General features: G+C 43.7%; 1 protein-coding gene across 7 annotated transcripts in view; it reads right to left on the minus strand.

The window, feature by feature from the left end:
- The window catches only part of TIAM1 (TIAM Rac1 associated GEF 1), a 193,767-nt gene that overhangs the window by 24,948 nt on the left and 147,079 nt on the right, over window positions 1-21,740 (minus strand). For all 7 annotated transcript variants that reach the window (XR_010375875.1, XM_064470549.1, XM_064470522.1 and 4 more), the window contains 3 exons: window positions 18,823-18,904; window positions 13,303-13,389; window positions 9,722-9,946 (listed from right to left, as the gene is read on the minus strand). Coding sequence is in view for 6 of the 7 variants with exons in the window: in XM_064470549.1 (XP_064326619.1) it covers window positions 9,722-9,946; window positions 13,303-13,389; window positions 18,823-18,904 (394 nt within the window). In the remaining variant the exon portion in view is untranslated. The remainder of the gene's footprint in view (window positions 1-9,721; window positions 9,947-13,302; window positions 13,390-18,822; window positions 18,905-21,740) is intronic.

Genomic DNA, 21,740 nt, shown 5'->3' on the forward strand with positions numbered 1-21,740 from the left:
TTCTTGGCTGGTGAGCAATTGCCTACCTTTATACTTCAGTGGTTTCAGATGGAAACGGCAGTATGTGAATGGGCAGGCTGTGCCAAGAAGCAACCCTTGGCCAGCCCTTCCCCTGAGTTAAGTCAGATGTGATGATTTTAAATTGCGTGCGGTTTTGGCCTAACACACCCACTACTGAGTTTCAATGTTGATTTTTAAGGAAACAAACTCGGTTTTAGCAGTTTTGAGGAGTCTACTGCATTAACTGAAAACCAGGTTTCATTTCCATCAGTACATGGCAACAACTATGCACCCCTATGCCTGAATGCTCTTCTGGAGACTATGTTGTTGATACAGCTAATAATTCTTCTGTGACTTCTTGTAAATGATGAGTTACCTGTGAGTGACAAAAGAAACAGGAGAACTAATCTCAGCCTGAGAGCTCTGTGCACAAATAACTTTTTTGGGGATCTCATTCTGTGACTCAAGTAGCTGTAAGAAGCAGTATTACTACAGCTTAGCCAGCCTTCACAGAAAAACAGATTTCCTATACATTCAACTTCTAGCCATGGCAAATCCTAATGACCAGTGATAGACTGAACTCTGCCAGGAAACTCCTGCATGCCTCAACTGACCTTCAAGCCAGCATAAAAAGACACTTTGCAGCAGCTGAGTCTGGACACTAATTCCTGTTACCTTTCCCCTCTCCTCCCCTCAACCCCATAAGGAAGAGTTTTACCTCTAGTGCCACTCCTGGGGCTGGGTGGGGAAGGGTGGCTTCTGAGTACGCCTCCCTGCCCGCATCCTGCCACACGAATAGGACAGTGAAATGTCCCACTAGGGATTTTACCTTTTATTCCATTATGTTTATTCTTCAGGTAATGCAGAAAACATAATCAAAGTTCAATGGATGCAGCAACACAGAAGAATCCCTGCTTTTTAAAACCCAAGACTCAACAGACTATATTAACATAATTTTTGGTTGTATTGTGAGCACATAGCATTTAAGCATTTTGGTGGAAAACCAACACTTTTCTGTAGCAGAACAGAATTTTTTTCAAACCAGTGGGTGGGGTTTTTTTGTGTTTGCTAGTCCTACAAATAGAAGCAGACCAACAGCACACTACCACGTTGTCAGCACCCAGTGGTCCAGCAGCCAACCACTCCTATTCACTACTAGGTTGAAACATGGATGTTTTACAAAGACTTTCAGTGATTTAGCACATAAGATGCAGCATCATCTCTATGTTAGTCCCATGCTGACTCTCATGTTAGTTGCTATTTTCCAATTAGACATTTCAATTTAGGTGAGTCACGTATATTTGTCTATAAGGAGCATTTGGCTAGATAGCAATGTGGTGAGTAAAAAGGCCACAGTGATGATAACACACGTCTGTTATACTGATGTATTTCAGTTAAACACTATGTGGTTTGGCCAAGAAGGCTGTAATAGCGTGGATGGTTTTTTAAATTCAGATAAAATGGCAAGCTGCTTTAAAATCAAGAGATTTTGAAAAAAACAAACCCTGATTGCATACATCTAATACATTTGTTTATATTTATACTGGAACAAAATATATTTCATGATATGGAAATGATAGTCTCTAAGAAATATGTTTCCTAAATAAATAAGAAAAAATCTGCTGCCTCTTCACCACAATTGAAAACCCACTGCTCCTCTTTCAAGGAGTGTTACATTAATGCATAGTGTTGGCTCATGAACACATCCTAGGCAAGGGACTCTGCATCAAGACGGAGGGCAGAGATCCAGGTCAGGGTTCTTCAGTACCCATCTTTCAGCTGCTGTCCTTGCAAGCTTTCAGCCACCATTACCAAAAACAATTTTCAGCATTGTACAAGATTTTCACTTTACTGAATCTGGAAGTAATTCAGAAAAATTGGAATTCAGAAAAACAGAATTAAATTCAGGAAATATTCTGCATACTGGGATAGAGCTAAATTGGACATAAAAGGAAATTAAAAGGACATAAAAGGCAGCTTATAGTTGAGCTTCCAGAAGACATACATCTCTTCTGAAAAGATATGGTTTACCTTTCAAATTAAAAGATGTTCTTGTAGAGGATGCTTGGCAACACAAAATTCTGTAAGAAGTGAGATTTTCCAAGCCTTGCCCATGATTTGATCAACTTGGACTATTAGCTTTCTGGCCTCTCTATTAATGTGTGAAAAAAAAAATCTTAAACCCTTAAGCTATCCATTCAAAAATAAGAGAAAAAATGTGCTATGTGTCATATTTTGTTTTGGGCAGTCTGTGCTTTTTCACTGCAATTAATTTCTCATTATAAGCTGTGTGAAATACATCCTACAGCTGTTTCTCATACCAAGCCAAGGCAAATAATGTTTGTTTTGGGGTTTGGGTTTTTGCTTTTAAGCTACCACTTTTTCTTTTCCTGTATATTAAAACACCACTTAATCTGTTTCCTGCAGTATAAACACTTGTACCCAGTAGGCAGCAATCTTTCACTCACGTCTTAATGAGCAGTCACACAGTACATGTGCTCAGGGTATTTCTAATGTCTTAAGCTGCCAAAGCCAACGTCGACTTTAGCAGGTTTATCTGCTGGTTGTTAAACACAGGCAATCAGTTCAATAACGCCACATGTTCCTGCCTTTCAATACCTTCCAGTTACCCTCCCGTTTCTGTCAGGTTCATTACATCATTTTATTTTTGCCCTGTAAATCTTTATTTAGCTCTGGAAGGAGCTCTGAGGACAATGCGCTCATTTCCTCCTGCAGCACCTGAATGCTGCCCAACCCCTACCATTTGCTAGGGATGATAATACATGGGCTTCACTTGACATTAAGTAATTAAAAAGGGAAATCCAAAAAGCAGCAGGAAAGAGGGGTCAAATCCATGTGGCCACCAGCACAGATGGAGGTCACACGAGCTCCCCAGTTGCCTCAGCAGTGTAATATCCGTGACATTATGACTAATGCCCATTAAAAAACTCCTACTAATGGCTAGAACTAACAAAATAAAAGGAAGTCTTATATCACTGGAGCAAAGGTGCTGGGGATTAAAGGCCTGGAGAATCACGTAAAGCTTAAGTATCATGCCAACACTTGGCTAAAATTTTCCACGGCTGCTGCTTTCAATTTGCAGGGTTGCTGTTGCTCAAGATTTTAATGAGACTTCCACGATACTCAGTGCTTCTCTTAAAGCCCGTTCCTTGGTGCCAGAATGCGGTAGAAATAACTATTCCTAGCCAAGCTATGTCAGCTGTGGTGCAAAGCTCAGAAGTGCATATCCTACTAACACAAAAAGCAGCGTACAAATCAGGAAACCCTCCACGTTCATAATTTTAGCATCTCGATGCCTCATTCCTGAATACGTGGAACTGGCGATACTGAATTTAGTCCCCTCGGTGGCTGCAACGGGGAAGCGTTGGCAAGGACAGCCATCTGCCAGCATGTTATGTGCTGTGGGCCAGAAGCAACAACAGGCTCGGATGGCTGAAAGCTATGGTTTGTAACTTTAAGGTACCTCAGTTTCTCAAGCAGGTTGTTTTTCACATCTCAGTGCCCCACACAACACCTTGCTGTGCAACTGAGGCAGAGATCTGGGACTGCCGCAGCCGGGTGGCAAGTGTCAGGGGCCAAGGAGCTCAGCCCGGTGTCCTTCCCTGCCCGCCTGCCACCGCTCGCTTCCTGCAAAAGGTACGTTGTGCTTCTCTGTACTTTCACTGATGAAACTCAGCGATACTGGAAGTCAAACACAGCAATTGCTTAATTACTTTCAGCAAGAAATAAGGAGTGGCCCCCATCCCAGTTGCAACCACAGAAGAAATATGGACCAGGCAGTACTTGACCACCCCAGCTGAAGCCCAGCCAAGACACTCAGGTGTCTGTGCTCCTGCAAGATGTGCAACCGAGGCTTCAGTGGCGAAGTGCTTTCAGCGCCTCATGTTTGACTGTCGTCGTAAAAGAAAAGAGTATGACTTACTTGGACAGTTCAACAGCAACTTCCTAAAACAGGAAGAGTAAATTCTAAATGCTCTGGGTGAACAGCCCCACCATGACAACGGAGTACCTTTCAGAAGAGATGCTGTCATAAACGGAACAATTTTAATAGAAATTATTAGGGAACTGTCTCTCAGGTTAAATTTTCATTCGAGACAAAATCTCACCTACAAACCTACAATTAAAAAGGTGTTCTTTTTTAGAAGAATTTTGGTTAGCTTTGAGACACAGAAACTTAAAAAAAGAAAACATCATTTTTACACTGGGGTATTTTGTCTCACTGAGAAGTCCCGCAGAGATGGTAACCTCTCTAAAGACCTGTAAAACCAATCTACAACTATCACAGTTAAAGTCACCTGTGTGGCAAAGGAACAGTATAGGAACTAACTGGGGAATTCTCCCTTTCTTAGAGAGCTACAGAACAAGCCCTGTAAATCTCTTTCGACAGAGCTCTATTGCTTCCCATTTCAACTAGGGAATAAATTGCACAAATATAGAAAAATCTATGCTGGATGTCACTCAATTAATTCAGTCTTCTTGGGGAAAAAAACACAGATTCAATGAAAACCTCCCCGTACCAACTATACAGCAGCCACTTTTCACCTTCCCCTGGTCACAAGCCTCATCAAACACTTGCAATACACTTGAGTAGCCTGTTTGGGAAAAACAGGAATAAAAATGAAGCATGTGCTCAGTGAGCTTGGAAACCAGGGACACTGAGATCGGAAAAAAACAGCCTTTCTTTCCTTCTGCAAGTACCGTGCTGCAGCTTCGGGCTCACAGAGCCGGCAGGGGGAGCGTCAACACAGCAAGAATATTAAGACTGAAATCCATGGGTAAGGGAGCAGGTATGCTTACTGCAGCTAAAATGGAAAGGGTCAGAAACCCAAAACTGCAATGCAAAAACTAACATGCTAATAGCCATGCTGCTTATTTCTACAGCAGCTCAGGCAGACTTTAGAAAAGCCAGGAACGAGACCTCCGAACGAAATTCTGACTGAGGCAATATCCTTGAGCTTTGGCTTTTAAGCTTTTAGAAAATAGATCTCATGAACAACAGTTCTGCATGTCTCTGATTAATTATATGCAAGACCCTCAGATTGCTGCTGCAGTAATTGCCCTTGGAATTGTTAAATCAAGCACTCAATGATATCAATATTTTTTAACATGCTACAAAAGGTATGAAATTAGCTGCCTGCCTCAGGAAAATAACCCTGAAAAAATTAAGGTTACTGGTAGTCTCAGCTTGTTCTGAAATCCAAATTACTTAGCCTAAGGGGACTTCTGACAGGATGAGGATGGAATGAAAAATAGTGGCCATTCTTATAGTGCAATGAAAGTGTTTCAGTTTTATATTATAGTCTTTAGAGCGCGTGTTAAGTTCAGCCTCTGGTTCTGTTTTCTGAATGACAAAATAATAGACTCCTTAAAAATGCCCAGCTGCTTCATATCTAGAAGATTAATATACCCATTTAAAGCAGGTGTATACTTGCTTTTTTTATCATTTATACACTCTGCACAGTGATTTATATGGCTCTCAGTTATCCCTGTAGAGTTACCCCTCATACTAGAGGTCTCCAAAACACAGGAGCATGCAAAGCCTGAACCTCAGAAACTCTACCCCAGAGTGAAAAAAGGTAGTGAATTGTGGGGAGACCACAAACAAATATGGATACTACTTCCATTACCAAATCCCCTTCTAATAACAAAGTATCTTCTTTATGATTTCGGGGAGACACAACTCGGCTTTCAGCCTCTCATTCCCTGGACTGAGTGGAGCAGAATGGGGAGACAAAACACTCCTCATGGGGAGGGGAGACAGCTCTCACCCATCCTTTGGGGCAATAAGGAAAACATGCTGTGGGGCTCCAGACAGAATGAGAGTTTGTCCTCCTCAACCAGATTTATGCAGACTGCGTTAGCAGGACAGTAGACTGAAAGCCAGGAAAAGCAATAATAGATTAAAGGAACAAAACCTGTGGCACTGCAAGCCTGATGCAGCATGAATTCCTAGAGGAATGTATTATCATACCCAAGATTATATTTTTCACATCAGTTAGAGATATAAAATCCAAGGTCTTTTCAAGAATAACCTGTTAAGTAAACACAATAAAGTAACCGCTGCCACCGAGCTGATTTTGCGCTCTAGCCCCAACCTCATTATATACAAGGTAGTTCCAGATAATGAAACAGCTGTAAGAGACATCGTATTTAGCAGGAGCACTGGCAGTCACTTCAGGGAGATTGACTCCCAAAAACACAGGCCCACTATGCTCCTGGAAGACCTCCCACAGAGTAATAAGGCATTAGGAAAGCTTCCTGAAAAAAATTAACCCATCATCTTTCTGTTGGAAACACACAAAATGATTTGCCTCACACAAAGTATCTACCCTTTGCTGCCTTCACAGCCGATGAAGAATTGCTAGTGAAGAAGATAATGACAGGACATCAGCATGATCGGTCAACCAGACCCTGAATTTCTGGAGAATGGATGTGCCTACAGGTGATTTATACCTGCTGGCATTCTGGCCAGCAGTGTTTCACCCCCCTGATGAAAGGGGATCTACACTACTTCAGGACCGAAGAAAAAATCTGCATGCTATAAAAAAAGCATATAACAGAAATCACTGAGCTGATTTGCGTAGCCAGCCAAACTGCCAGTAATCAACAAGGACACAAATAAATGGGTCAGTGGGTATTTCATACTTGACTGCTCTCTACAAGAAGCTGTGGAGCCGAGACCAAAAATCTAAGATACAGCCACAGTCTCCCAAATAAAAACACGTACCCCTTTTTAAAATTTCACATGGATCCCATTTTAAGTAACAAATACCCCAGAAAAGCACATGGCCAGAAGAAAGGCATCAGTAAAACATGGTGTTCTACAAATACCTAAAAAGAGAGAAATTTATGGGGAAGATCAAAACACCTGCCTCCCAATTGCACACTTGGGTGCAGATCCTTGATTTCGTTCCCACCTCAGGCTAAGTCATCCCAAATTAGAGCATCAGCGTTGTTTAGCTTTAAACACCATCTTAACGTCATTCTTCAGAGGCATATTTCGTATGGCAACTGCAGGCACTTTCAGAAGCTGCCAGAGACACTGCACATCTGCTGCTCAGTTATTCTTTTGCTTCTGTTGGTTAAAAGAGTATTCCTCCCGCTTTGAGGAGGAATGAAGGTGATTCCCACCTCAGCGTTTGCTGCGTTTTGAAGGAAAGCACCTGTCAAGAGAGCTCTAGCTTCTGTGCCGCCTGTTGCCTGAAAAAGAGAGCGAAGGAGCAGACTACAGCACACCAAAAGTGAAGGGCAGCTGTACTGAGAGAAATCTGAAGGGAAAAGGAAGCCCTAAAGCTCATCCCTGGTCCTGGGGAGCTACTTAAGAAGTAGGCACTTTGGCCCACCAGACAGTTCAGATGGTCACTGCAGGACATGGAAAAACAAGCAGCCGTTCCACACCACTGCGATAACCACAAAAACTCAGCTCTGGAGAAGCTTACAAAGGAGGACGAACATGAGTTGAGAGCAGCACAAAGGAAGTTGTGTCTACAAAGCAGCAGAGACAGGAGGTCTGATTTTGCGGTGACATGTCTATCAGCCACGTCCTATGTCTTCATTTCACATGGTGCACGCAGCGTTTTTACTGGACAACGTTAAAAGGCAAATGCAAGGCTCTTCTGACACTTTTGGCAAATTGCACTGTCTCACCCTCAGCAAAGAAAACAACCCCTCGATGTCTCTCAAAATAACGATGCCGAGAACTGACAGTGGCAGAGAAACTGCTTGTTGAGACCAGCTGTTGAGACCCTGTGTTACAAAATGTGACTGCTCTGCCTTAGAAATCACTATGTTGCATAAATACAAAAGTCCCAGTTCCCAAATCTTTGCACCCAGGGCAGACATCCACTTCAGCAAAAAGTCAGGGTATGAGGACTCAGCACTTTGGGTTTCAGTGAAAAAGCACAGCAGAGGACAAAAGGATGGGGCCGGCAAAGAGCTGCTGTTAAGTAGGAAATGGGGGCATCTTGTGGCCAGCTATAAAAATGTACAAGATGAGCTTGATTTTTCAGCACAAAAGCCTAACTGAAAAAAGTTCAATGAAAATTGAAAGGGGAAAATGACCTTCTGAATATTTTAAATTTTAACTGCCTTGGGGGGTTTATCCCACATCTTACATGAGGTTGCTGTTATCAGTCCCCTCAGAGGTATTTGCAATAAGCTGTATTTGCAAAGTCACGCTATTCCACTTGCTATAAATACCACACTCCCCAAAGTCAGGCTAGGAGTCCAGCTTTTCCTTTCCCCACTAAGTGTTCCTGTCACCTGAACAGTGCCATTTTTGCTAGATCACTTGCAGTAAATATTTTAAGCAAAACCAGAGCAGCATCCAGAGAGGTTGAGAGGCAGGCTCTGTCTCCCTGACCCTTTGCATGCAGAGATGAGTCAGCTTGGTCCTGAGCCCAAGCAAGCTGTCTTTCACTGTGGCTCATTTGCTCCAGCTCAGCATCATGCTAATGCACTCACACCACTCCTGGGTTAGGTCCACTTTGCACCCAGACTCATCCCAGAGCCCTGACATTGAGTGACTGCTGCAATCAGACAGATGAGTCCTGGGAGAAGGCTGACCAACCCCAGTGAAGTGCATTAATGGACCTCCTCCTGCTCCAGCTTTTTATTCCAAATGCCCAAAACAAAACCACTTCATAGGTATCAAAACAATTATTTTGACATTTCTGAAACCTGTACTTTGGGGAGAAAATGAAGTATTTTGAGATATTCAGACACCAATTACTTTGAACTGGAAGTCAAAATTCACCTAGCTCAGAATAGTTTTGATTATCTAGAAACTACTTCTCTTTGGCCATTTCATTAACTTTTCATGTATTTTAAATTACTCAAAAAAACTAAAGCAAGCAGGTATGTCCAGTATCCTCTTCTGTTTTTGAGTACTGGGGGCATTTAGAAGCTGGCAAGTCACACTTGACTAAGCAGGCAAGTAAGAGGAGTCATGGTGCAGGAGCTTTCCTGCTATCCCAGTGCAATTCCCAACACTGTTGTCTTTAAAGAGGTAATGGCTAGCAACTACCAAGGAGGTGATACTGGTTTTCTGCAGTCATTTCTCTTATCCCAGCACAGGAGCTTGTCCTCAGCTGATTCAGGAAGCTAAACTAATGGCAACCAATTCACATTTGCTGGGGATGGATTTTCTGCCAGTTCAGTTCTTGGAACAGGGCAGTGTGAGGGGCAGGAATGTCCCTTCCCACCAAAGTGGGACCAGTTAGATACGTTTGGCTGTAATGTCAATCCCTACCTTCAGGTGTTTTGAACTGTCCTTGTGAGTTATTTATGTGTCTCATTAAACACACAGGGCTCCTGTGCTCCGGGCCAATCCCAGAGAGGGCTAATGCTTATTCCCTCTTCCTTCTCTGCCATATGTATATCCTGTGGGCAAATCCAGAGGTAAAGGCACCTCCTGAGCAGCCCATAAGGGAGCAATTAGTTCTGCGACTTGCTGTTGGCACAGCTAGAGGATGTGACATGCATGTGACACAGCCTAACCACATACACAGTCATCCTTCATTGCTACTGCAGACCATACCTTACAGCTTCCAGAGCACCCATGTGTAATCTGCCCAGCGCATTCAGACTGTAATTCCTCTCACTTCCACCATGAAAGCTACATGCAGGGATCAATGGGATTACACCAGCCCATAGTAAGCATGAATCCTCCTCCTGGTAATTTCTACATTGAGCCCAATACCTTGGTTGCTCCCAGCAAATGCCAGTGCACTGTCGCTCAAGTCAGATGGGTTTTCCAAGCGGCGTGGTGGCGGCTGCGTTAGTTTCTGTCCTTCCTCTATCTCAGGATAGGTGCGCACAGTTAGACACAGTGAAGGTTGAACAAGGGCATCTTTCAGCAAAGCTGAGTCCAGATCCTCAGCAGCTTTCTTGTTAATCTCCACAATTTCATCGCCAGCCTTCAGGCCTGCAACACAGAAAGGAACAGGTAAGACCTGCACAGTAACTTTTCTGTTACCCACAGACATCAAGGAGCTCAGCCAGGTGTTTATGAAGTGCCAGACAGTGTTATGTCTAGACATAAAGTAAACATTTATGACTGCAAATGATATTGCAATTTGATGGATTATTGTGAGATCTGATTTCAGGCTGGTACTCCAGTACCATCCTCAAGAGCATGGTGGAAGTCCCGCACAACATACCAGCAACAAGATATCCCCCTTTTCTTCACACCACTCTGCAAGTGAACAGCTGCTGTACTGCAAGCCACCCTACATTACACACTGCTCGTAAATAAATACATACTGAAGGACAGAGTCAGACTTCTGAGGTGCTGCACACAGGACAGGGACAAGGATGGAGTAGCTGGGCTGGTTTGATTCTTGCTTTTAACTTCCCACCTAAGCAAAGGCTTTTATTTGAAGTGGTCACCTACCCATACACTTAAGAGGAGAGAAAAACATTTCCCATTCAGCCAGGATGTATGGTGTAGGACTTTAGATAGCCTCCTCTCTGGCCCTGTCTAAATCATGTCCTAGTACACAGATCTTCAAAAGGCAAATTTTAGCGCTTGGTAAGCTAGTCATAGTTTTTTTCCAATTTGATTTCAGGAGCTATTTATAGCACCAGCACCCAAGGGAAAAGGGGATCTGCAGAGGAAACAGCTGACTCCTGCTTGCTTCGGGGGCAACAGATACCGTCACACGACCTGCAGTCCTCTGAGGTGCCGCAGGAAACCTGACCTTCCCCTCAGCCAGCTGGGCCTGCTCTCCGACTGACAACAGCAAGCTGGACTAGGGTTTAATACCAAATAAACTTTAGGGTCAGGCAGGCAGCAGCACTCCAGGGCACATCGGTGCTGACAGCCCCGGTCGTCAGGGGTTTTTTGCCCACTTGAGGGTGATGCTGGCAGTGCCTGGAGGGCATCCTGCCAGGAGCCAGGGGGAAAGCATACTCTGCCGTGGCCACCAAGCCACCAACAGGACTGCCGTGGTATCCCAGTCACCATCCTGGCATTTATAGGGATGAAAGCTGGAATATACAAGGTCAAAAGAGCTTCTCCCTCCATGGGGGTGACCTGCCCTCGTGCCATGCGGTCCTCTGCTTGGGCGATGATAGCACAAGTCTTGTCACCCTTAAGCCCAGATGAAAGGCCTGACCTGATGAGCCTGAGCTATGAGCAGAGCTCAGCTACATCCTCCAGGAAACAGATTACCTACCCGCATTCAAGAAAAAAATGTGGAAGGGAGGAGGCTAAAGAGCTTCAGTCTTCTTTAGGAAAATGGAGATCTTTCTAAATGCATGTAGTTGTGCCCAGAAACTGTAGTGTGGCATACAGTTTTGGAGAGAATAAAATGAACTAGATAGAATAGCTACAAAGTAAATGGACCATAAAATCATATTTGAAACAAGAACAAAACAAAGCAAGTCAAGCATTTTGCATTATTTAATTTATTCTACTTAGTGATGCCATGTCATAATAGTAGCACATTAATATGCCTGCAACCATAAACACCATATCTGGGGCTTCATTTACTCTTTGTAATCCCTGTTTTGAATCATTTGGGATGAAGTACATCTATCTCAGTACAATCAAGCACCTCAAATTCCAACAATGGTCTAACTAATGCAGACCAATAGAAAAATAAAAGATAAATCATAAAAATTATGAGGAGAAAATAAAATTTAAGCTTTCTAATTGGAGAAAAGATTGAAAATGAAATACTGTGTCTCTTCTGGTTAGACTTACTATAGGAAGTACAGTCAAATACAAACATGAATGTAAATAATGGGAGGAAGAGAGAGTTTTCCTCCCTGCTTTCTGCTAACTATGGGTATCTTCTCATAATATCCTGCCAAATACTGTTCATACAGAATTGGCTTTTTAAATCAATTGTGAAGAGCAACATATCACTGAAAGCGTGTTTTAGCATTCCAGCCCCACAGGAGGCAGTCTGTGTTCATGCATTCATTTAAATTGTTGCTCAAACATTTTCTATAAGCAAAATAAGGAAGCCCTGCAGAACCCCCCCACTCCCAGTATTCTCTTTGCTCCCCACAAGAAGCCCACAGAGTTTATTTCCCTGGTGCAGGCTGGTAGAGAGATGCCCCTCAGACTCCATTCAGGGCTTTTGGCAGAATCCCCATCCTGTCAGCCAGGGAACTGTACCAGGCCAAGGTGGGGTGAGGAGAGAAAGACAGTCTTTTCAAGCTCAATAGACATGCACAGCAGTCTCCAGAACCACCTATGGAGTCTTCTGAAGTTAGGGTTAGAGGTTAAAGCTGAGTGAAACTCCAGGCTCCCCTGCAGCCAGAACTGTTCCCACTCCTCTGCCCGCCGCTTCTTCCTTCCCAGTTTCTGTCTGTATGGCCCTGTCCCTCAAACTGTGGCAATTCTGCTACTTGCTTCACTGCAACACAAGCCAACTCTGTTTGCTAGCGGGTCAGGAAACCAGCCACGCATTTCTGCCATGGCAGTTTTCTATCAAGGCAGTGAGTTGAATTGGCTGAGCTAAGAGTGCCGGAGTCTGTACAAGCCAATGGGCTGAAGCAGTTCGGGGGAGACCAGTCCCCATTGCTTTTGGCAACAGCAAACCACTGAATAAGCTCTGCACGACCATGTAACCACTAACCAATAAAATTCTGCAGGTGTTTTTGAGGACTCTGCATATACTGGTGGATTATGACGAGATGAGATTCTTCCCACTCTTCATGCTCCCCCTGTTATACTTTAAAATCCAGTTGGGTTTCAGCTGCCCAGCTCCCTGACCAGCCCATCCCGTGACTGCATGAGCAGCAGTGCCAGCACACCAGAAAGGGCAATGAATGGGAAAAGCAGTAAGGGCATGGTGGTGTCAGGGTTGACCTCAGCTTGGATAAGCTGCACTTAAGCCATATCCTGCTCTGCCCTGGGACAAGCCCAGCAGCCTAGTTATCTCTGCTGGTTTCTGGTCCAAGTGCTGTCATGCTTCCTGCAAAACTAGAAGCAGTAATTCCAGCCACAGAGAGCACTATGATGACTTCTACTGTATCCACTTATCTTGCAGTCACTGACTTGAAAGGGCCCCTGCTCCTCAGCAAGGGACATGCTGACCCTGCTACATATACAGCAACTCAAAATGAAGAGGTTGACTATACAGCATAGCTGATCACAAGAGCAGAATAGCCATGTACACAGTACCTAAGGTTCTTCCCAAAAGACCATGGTCTCTTTCGGACTGGGACCCTGGTTTGGTGTGTTCATAAAGCTCCTATCTCAAGTATTTCATAGTCTATACCACGATTACATAAAGAATAACAAAAACACTTTAAAAAGTCTTTTACCTTTCTTGAAAGCTAGGCCTGTCTCTTTGACGCCGTTCACATACAGTCGACGAATCCCTTCTTCTTCCACAGAGGACAGAGAGAAACCTATGGAGATACCCAGCGAGATGGTTAGAAAAAGCCAACCGCTGCCAGCATGTCCTAACAACAGCACGCACTACAGGTAGTGCTGTGCTGTCCCTGGAGCAAGCAGTTGGGATATCCTCCCTTCTCCTTTCCCATAAACCTTTACAAATGTAAAGGGAAAAGTAAAAAATGAAAGTGGCTTTAGAAAAAACCTGAACTGAATTTCAGAGTGTATATAGAAATCATCTACAGCTTTATTTGCAGATACCACAGCTGCAAAACGTTGGAACAGACTTCCAATTCTCTGGCCACAAAAGGTCACTTCAAGAAGTTTTGCTGTTTGCAGACAGAAGCTGCACAGAGATGTGGTTTGTGACCCAAACGGGCAAAAGCCAGGAAACAAAGAGCTATGGCTGACATGCCATCCTGCACTCAGACAGGGCATAACAGCGCCTGCTGAAGCGGAATGCCAACTTTTACTTTTTTCAATTCCTTGACTGGACAAGTATGCAAAAATGCTGCTTCCCCTTCTCCCCCTTTCTATTCTCAGCTGCTCCTGGCATGACCTGTTATTTGCTAAGTCTCAGCTCAGCGCACATTTTATAGCTACATTAGAGACACATAGACCAGCCTTGTAATGGAAGTACTGACACGGCCTTAATTTAAACAGTGCAAATGGTACTGTTACATTTGGTTTTGGTGATTTTCCTGCCATTTGTGTTTGACACTGTGTAAGATAACAATGTGTAAAGGAAATACAATGTGGTTAGTTAAATAGAGTTTATTTATTTACTGTTGAGGGTTATCTAAAGCACAACATTTGCCTTTCTGAAACTTCATTACCCCCTAAATGGGTGTAGGCAACCATTTGCTCTCCCTTTTTCTTACTAGAAAAACATTTACAAACCTCTGAGGAGAGACGCTTGTTTGACATCGAATCAGCCACCAGCCAAGAGGAAGCAGATGTGCTGGGAGCCTATTCCAACTTTAGGACTCTCTTCAAGTCGGTGCTTATGGATGAGAAGTTATTTTTTCATCCATCATTTAAAAAAAAGAAAGGAGGGGGATGAACGTGGCAGCCTAGAAGCAAGGAGCATATGGCCCTTCGTGACTTACTGAGCTACTTGGAATCTGTATGCGAGCTCCTCAGCCTGAATAAAATTAAATTTGTGAAGCTCACTCAAAACACCAACTTTGGCAGAGAGAAAAACTCTTGACTAAACAAAAGAGCAGCTGCAAAAAATAGTAGCTATTGGTTGTCATCACTGCAAAGCCTACCTGGAAAACCCTTAACCAGAAGCATACTGGAGCATGCCTGAGACTGCAGTTTGAGTCAGCACAAATTATCAGTTACTAATGACCATCACCCTTTTGCAACTGAAATGCTGTTTTGCAGCCAACTACCATACAGTTAAAACAAGGCTGAGTTGCATCTCAAGTTCTTGCTGTGGCTAACTGTGAAGAGATTAGCATGCCCAAGCAGTCCCAAGCTCCCATTCTCCTCCATGAGAAGACCTCTGACTCCTCCAACCTGTCAGGGCTAAGGGCAGGTGTCGTTGCTTTTTAATTTGGCTTTCATTAAAAGAAAAAAATCCAGAGAGGAACAGGTGTAAGGAGCAATTACATGTGTTGTCATCACCTTTAAGAGATGAGAGATGGGCAACTGGCAACAGCCTTGAAATGGTCATTTGATTCTGTAACAAGAGGAAACGGCTTCAAGCTGCATCAGGGTAGGTTTAGATTGGATATTAGGAAAAATTTCCATACTGAAAGAGTGGTCAGGCACTGGCACTGGCTGCCCAGAGAGATGTTGGAGTCACCATCCCTGGAGGTATTTAAAAGACATGTAGACGTGACACTTCAGGGCATGGTTTAGTGTTGGGCTGACACCTAGACTTGATCCTAGAGGACTTTTCCAATCTTAATGATTCTATGATTCTATTCTATGATCCTATCTCACAAATACATTTAATGCCTCCACAGACTGGGTATATAACCATACCCCAAGTAGGGATAAACTGGTTTACTTCCACAGTTGTGATGTGCCTGGATCTAGTAAACAGTTCGAAGCAGCACTCCCGTCCCACTGCAGTGCCGGTGCCAGTGCTTTCACTGCCATGCAGTAAAGCAGAGCAGGGAACTCATCCAGCTAGGAAATACCTTGGTCAAGTGTGTATGTGTAGAGAGAGAGAGAGAGAGAGAGATACTTGAATATATACATAAACATGTATGTGTAGTTTGTATATACACATGTATAGTACCAATGTACAGTTTACATCTGGCTGAATTCTGCAGGTGCTCCACACAAGCACGTGTACTAGCGTTGCATGGGAGGAAGGGCAGGAGTGGGTGGAAGTGACGGCGATTGCATAAGCTGGCATTACTGCCAAAAAAGATTATTATCAAACTGTGCGTGGACTCTGAAACACAGGTGTGAAGAGATGGGTGGTGACCCAGACAGAGCCTTTTCTTCACTGAGAAGTTTTGATGACAGGAGGACAAAAGTCTGCATCTATGAGTGCACATGGCCTCACTGAACCAGCACAATACGCGAACCACCTCCAAAAAATTACCTCAGCGCCCTGAGATAGACAGCTGCTAACAAAAATGCCAGTGTGCTCCTGGTACGTACAGGAGCTGGAAGCAATAGGTTCTTACTGCTGGTGTGCCCTGATTCCTGCCCACACAACCTTTGCGAAGAGGCTGGTATCAGTGAAAGAAGCAAGAACGTAGGTGTCCAGGCATCAACAATAGCATCGCGTTGACAGATCTATCTCTGGCGAGGTCTAACACACTGGTCAGACACTCCAGGAGTGCCTCTTACCACAGGCATGCCGGTGGGAGTAGAAACACTACAAAATGTTCCCAGGTGAGCTTTCCCCGAAACGCTCTGCTCCGTCCTCTTTATGTCACTTGAACTCATGGTGTGCTCAGGCATGACGGTGAAGCTTCTCCAAAGGCCTGCTAGTGCCTGAAGGGGCAGCTCTGCCCCCTCCCCAGCACCAGGATCTCTTAGCTGGCCCAAAACAGTTTGCGAAGCCAGCAGACAGATATTCACTTCTTTTATTATCTTACCTTTCTGCCAGGCTATTGAGCTGACCTGGCCTGCCAAATTGCACCCTTAGTGAAAGCGTTTCACCTCCCTATCTTTGATACCATGTCTGTTAAATGGAGATAACAGCACTCAGTCTACGTTGTCAGGATTAATGCATAGATGCTTGTGAAGTACCTTGAAAATCCAAGGTTATTTACAGGTATTATTATTGCTACAGCTGGAATACTAGCAACAGCAACAGGTAATGTCACTAATGATTTTCATAATCTCATCCATTTTCAAAATGAAGACTTTTCCAGTTCTTCCGGAGGAATTAACGCACAGGGAATTTGGACATATGCTTTTAAAATGGGCATTAAAAGTATGAGGCTTGAACAAAGCTGCACAGAAAAAAACAAGTAATCATCAGAATAAAAGCCCCTTAGCACTCTAGACATTTGGTTTCAGTACTGGCTCCTGACCCTGTTTCCCAGCTCTTGTTGAAGTGCATGTGAGGGGCTGAGCCTCCAGCGCTGCCCAGCTGACTGAGAACCAAAGGCAGCCCCGCTCACACACGGACTTATGCAGGTGCTTAAATGCTTAGAGATTGTGTGGTCATGTTATTGATTTAGGTTTTCTTTAAAACAAAACCAGTAGCAAGAACCCTTAAGCAACCCTGTTAAAAAGATTCTATGCCAAAATTTTAAAGCTCTGATCTTCATGTTGCCATAGCTCGTGAACATGCTGTAGCTTTCTCTCTGGATTGTAAAAGTATGTATTGACAATGCTAATTCTGTGAAGAGACTAAAAGGACTGCAAAATCAAATGCACCTAACATACAGGATGGGAAGGAATCTCAGGAGGAACCCTGGCCCTCCCCAGCACCAAGACAGGATCAACACTTCACCTCTGCCCCCCACCCCATACACACATATTTCAGCACACACTTGACACTGTATGAACACATAGTACTGTTTCTATGAGGCACATACAGACTAGAGAATTTCTACTGCTATTTACAGTCAAAGTAAGTTTTGCCATTTTCTTTCAATGAGAACAAAGTCAGCTTTTTGGGGGTACATTTCGCATTCATTCCCTGCAGGGTCAGAACCACTGAACAGATACATCACGTCTCACACAGCTGATGTCATTTCACAGGACATGACAGTGCATTTCACGGTCTTTCCCATCTATCACTTAAAAAAAAGAGAAGAAAAAGAAATAAACAGGAAATGCCACGATACCCCTAATTCTTGCAGTGCTTTCAGGCACAGCATAATTACTGAACCTAGGGCCATCGCCGTGCTGGTTAATAATACTTTCTTAGCCCTTCAATATTCAAATTGCAGTCAGTACCACTGCTTTGTAGCAGAGCTCAATATTCAAATGGCCTGCAGCTGTATAGTAAGCAGTTTGGGGATTCAGAATTATTCTTGTCATTAAAACCGAATACTTAGGTAAAGAGTAAAAAGATGCTGATTGGCTTCCCAAAGGGTAGGTTGCACAAATAACTTTAAAATACACTACGGAACTGTAATTGCCAGACCAAAGGGTAAACTCACCAGGCTGGAGGCCTGTAACTTGAAATACTTGAAAGCTAAGAAATATGACCACCCCCATGTAAGGACTAGGGATTTTCCAGAGATTACACAGGGAGGACTTCCCCCGTTTTATATTTTATGCACAGATCTGTATCCTGTGTCAGATTCTGGCTCCAGGAGTCCAGAGGGCATCCTCGAGGGCCAGGCATGCACTGGGACCAGGCTCCCCCAGCCTCAGGAATGGTAGTGAGAGAAAGGGAGCTGCCTTGCATGCCCACAGCAGGGGGGGAAGAGGCAAGCAGCCTCTCCTGGGACAGCTGCCTGGCCGCAGACCTTAAGATGCCTCGTACTCACAGCAATGCTCCTGGCAGCATCCGTGTCATCATGCTTGGTGGAAGGGGTGAGGAGGGGAGAGCCTGCTAGGCTGCTAGCAGCAGCAAGCCGCAGCAGCAGCCCTCTCCCAAGCCCTGCTGCAGGGCCCCAGTGAGCACCGCAATGAAGGCGTTCATGTAAGATGTGACAACTGGCAAAGGATGCTGTTTTCCCCTGGTGCTCAGTTGCACAACCTCTGTAGGTGGTGTTTTGAGAAACTACAAGAACAAGAAAACACTTCTCCTTTCTGCCACCGTAGTTCTCATCAGAAAGCTGCATATCCTACAGCTTGAGCACAAGGACACACAACGTTCAGTGCACTACATATAAAACTGTCCTGCTTCAGGGCAGGGGAGCAAACTTCCTGTGGATGGCACAGGAATCAGATGTGCTTTTCTTATTGTGTTCAACAGGCCTGTCAGGTCTATCAACGAATATCAAGCAAGGGCCTGCACACCCTAGAACTGACTTGGTAGAAAAGTAAAAACAAATCAAGGAGAAACTCACCATAAATATCAGAGGATGCATCAGACTTCTCTATTTGAATGTGCTGCGTAATTTTCTGACAGATTTCTATTTCTTTGTACAGCTGAACAGAAAAAAACCACAAAAATATGTTATTGTGGGAGGACTCACCAGTTGTAATAATTCTGAACAGATGATTTTTTTTTTTTAATTACAGGCAGAAGAAATAGACCGTGGACATTATTTATCAAACAATTTTTCTCCATGTGTGGAAGATGTATTCATAGTGTCACTAAGCTTTCATGTTAGGAACACAGTTAAAGAGGAGGCACCAGTGTTTTACTATCACCACCATAAAAGCAAGGACACATTTATTTCACTTGGTCAATGAGTGCACAAGTGCACAAGAAACAGAGCTCCTGCTCCTGTTTTCTTATTTTATGGGTGGTCATCATTTAATGTTTTTACATTATTTTGATTAAGACATTGCAGGCATTCCATTATTTGATAGTATTAAAATCACAAGAAGGGACTTTGTTTCTTAAATACATTTCTTAACTGTTAGAAGACTACCAGATTTCTTAGCATGAAATTTCATCTTTAACATTTTTATATTTATTTGCACCAAGAAAAGACCCCAAGTCTTTGAAACGGTGATTAACATCCTTCCTGGGAGACCAGCACGAATTCACACCTAGGTAATAACCCAGAAGTATATGCACACAGGTGCAATTCACTCTGCCTTTCAGGAGCCAAGCAAACCCTGAGCACGGCTACACCCCTCCAACGCTGCGCACACATTTTGTGCTTTAAGTCACTTACATCCTCCTGTTTTGTGCGGCTTGCTGTCGTACCCGGGTCCTGCCCTGAGCCCCAAACAACCGAGCTTGTACTGAGGCCTGCCACCCCACCTGAGGCAGGGAAATCCCCTCTTCCAGGCAACGTCAGCGATCCAGAGGCTCTGAGCTGACAGCTTTGGGAGTCAGCCCTGACTTACTCCTTGTAAGACAGCCTTGACATAATGGAAACCTCTGGCTCAGCAGAAGTTTGAAGCTGGTTTGTCCATAGCACAGGCTACCACTTAAGTAACAAACCATCCTTTTGTCTTCGGAAAAAATCATACACACAGGTGAATGAGAGCCCACAGGTAAATATTAATTTTGTTTACATGCTGGTATGGGTGTGTAAAAAGGCAATTCACAATAATTAACATTTTGAAACTAAGTGACATCAGTGTTTGGACTGAAGTATTAAACCATTTCTTTTAAAAAGAAGAGTAACTCGTTAGTAAAGGGTTTCCTTAATAAAAATATAATTTTATCTCCTGCTTGTATCAGCACTTACACATCTGTTTAACTGCAAATATTAGGTATTACAGAACATTTAAATGGTTGTATAAATAAAATGGTTGTAAAATAAAATGTGAAATTAAATGAGGATGCCATGCTAGCAATATTTTTAAAATGCAGTTTTCAAATATAGGAATGTATTATTCAGTACCTGAAAAAGAGTCAAATGACATTTACAAAAATCTCAGCTAGATTTCAGCAAGGGTTTTAAAAAGAGGAGAAAGAAAAAAAAAAAGGAGCAAAAATAGCAGTATTTTCAAAACAAAACTTGTGTCTGATCCCTGCAGTCATCTAAACTGAGCGTGCAGGATCAGAACCAAGGAGGACGGCCAACAAGCTCTTGCAGGGATATAGGAGCCACTTGCTGCCTGCACCCCAAAGCGCTGTTTTCAAGCAAGCACCTCTACTGAACAGGAGGCAAATAACTGGGATGCCTAGACTGCAGCTGAGCTGCCCAAACCAGAGAGCCGGTCCAACAGCAGCCCTGAGGTGCTTCTTGCCTTTCTGTGCCTTGTGGATCCACCATCCTGACACCAAAGGCAGGCTACAGCAGCTCACGCCATGAAGCTGCCGGCCTCACGGGCACCACAGGCTCATGCGGAAAACCCCCTCCAGACCTAGCACCGGGCCGAGGGCTCTGTGCGGAGAGGTTTGATAGCAATACCGGGGGCGTCCCAGGGGGGTTGCTAGGCATTGGGGTGCCTGGGGACAGGATTTGTTCCTGACAGCAGCAGCATCTCCCCTTTGAGCTGCTCCAATCCCTCGTAGTGTTTCTCATGGCAGCTTTGGGATTTCCCACCCCCCCACCTCAAGATTTTCTCTTCCTTGCCCATTTTTCCTCTACCACTTTTGGTCTTGACACAGCATCCTTTCCCAGTGCCACTTTTTCCAGCAGCCCCAATGCCTTCACCACAGCCTCATCCTACCTGCAAGATTTTTGTGGAGGCCTCTGGTTTCCTGCTTTCATCTAAAAGTGCCATCCTACACAAAGTAAAAAGTCTGGCACGTCAAGCCTCAGCCAAAACACTCCAACACTTAGTTTACAATAAAAGGTGCTTAAAAGTACAACTGCCTGGTACAGCACCTATTGTCAAATACTGTCCCCTGAGCCCTTACTAACATTTTTAACGCCTAATAAACCAAGCTTGTAAATTTTTGAAAGACACTGTCAGTATGCAAAGCATCACCATTACTGTTTTGGAGGGTCATGGAATATGGATATTTAATCTTTATTCCTTATCTAAATATATCTGATACATTCTGCAAGAAATAGGAGTATCATCCTGAGAAATTACTTCTCTGCAGTAATGTATGTCTGTAAAAGCATCTTAGTAAATGGAAGATAGCTCTAGAAAGCTGACATCAACATTAGACAATATTATAAACAGCTATTCAAGAGTACAAAAATAGAGGTATTAGTTTTACCATATTGCACCAGAATCATTTAATTAAGCTCTTAAATACAGTAACTCAAATTTGCTCATGAAGCAAGCACACACACACACAAATGCACAAATGTGGGTTGTTTTAATGTTACTACATTAGATATTGCCTGCAGCACCTACCTATATTACAATCTTTCAGCATGTACATAATCCCACTGACTGCGGA

The sequence above is a fragment of the Phalacrocorax carbo genome, chromosome 1 (genome assembly GCF_963921805.1).
Source record: "Phalacrocorax carbo chromosome 1, bPhaCar2.1, whole genome shotgun sequence".
Taxonomy (NCBI): Eukaryota; Metazoa; Chordata; class Aves; order Suliformes; family Phalacrocoracidae; genus Phalacrocorax; species Phalacrocorax carbo.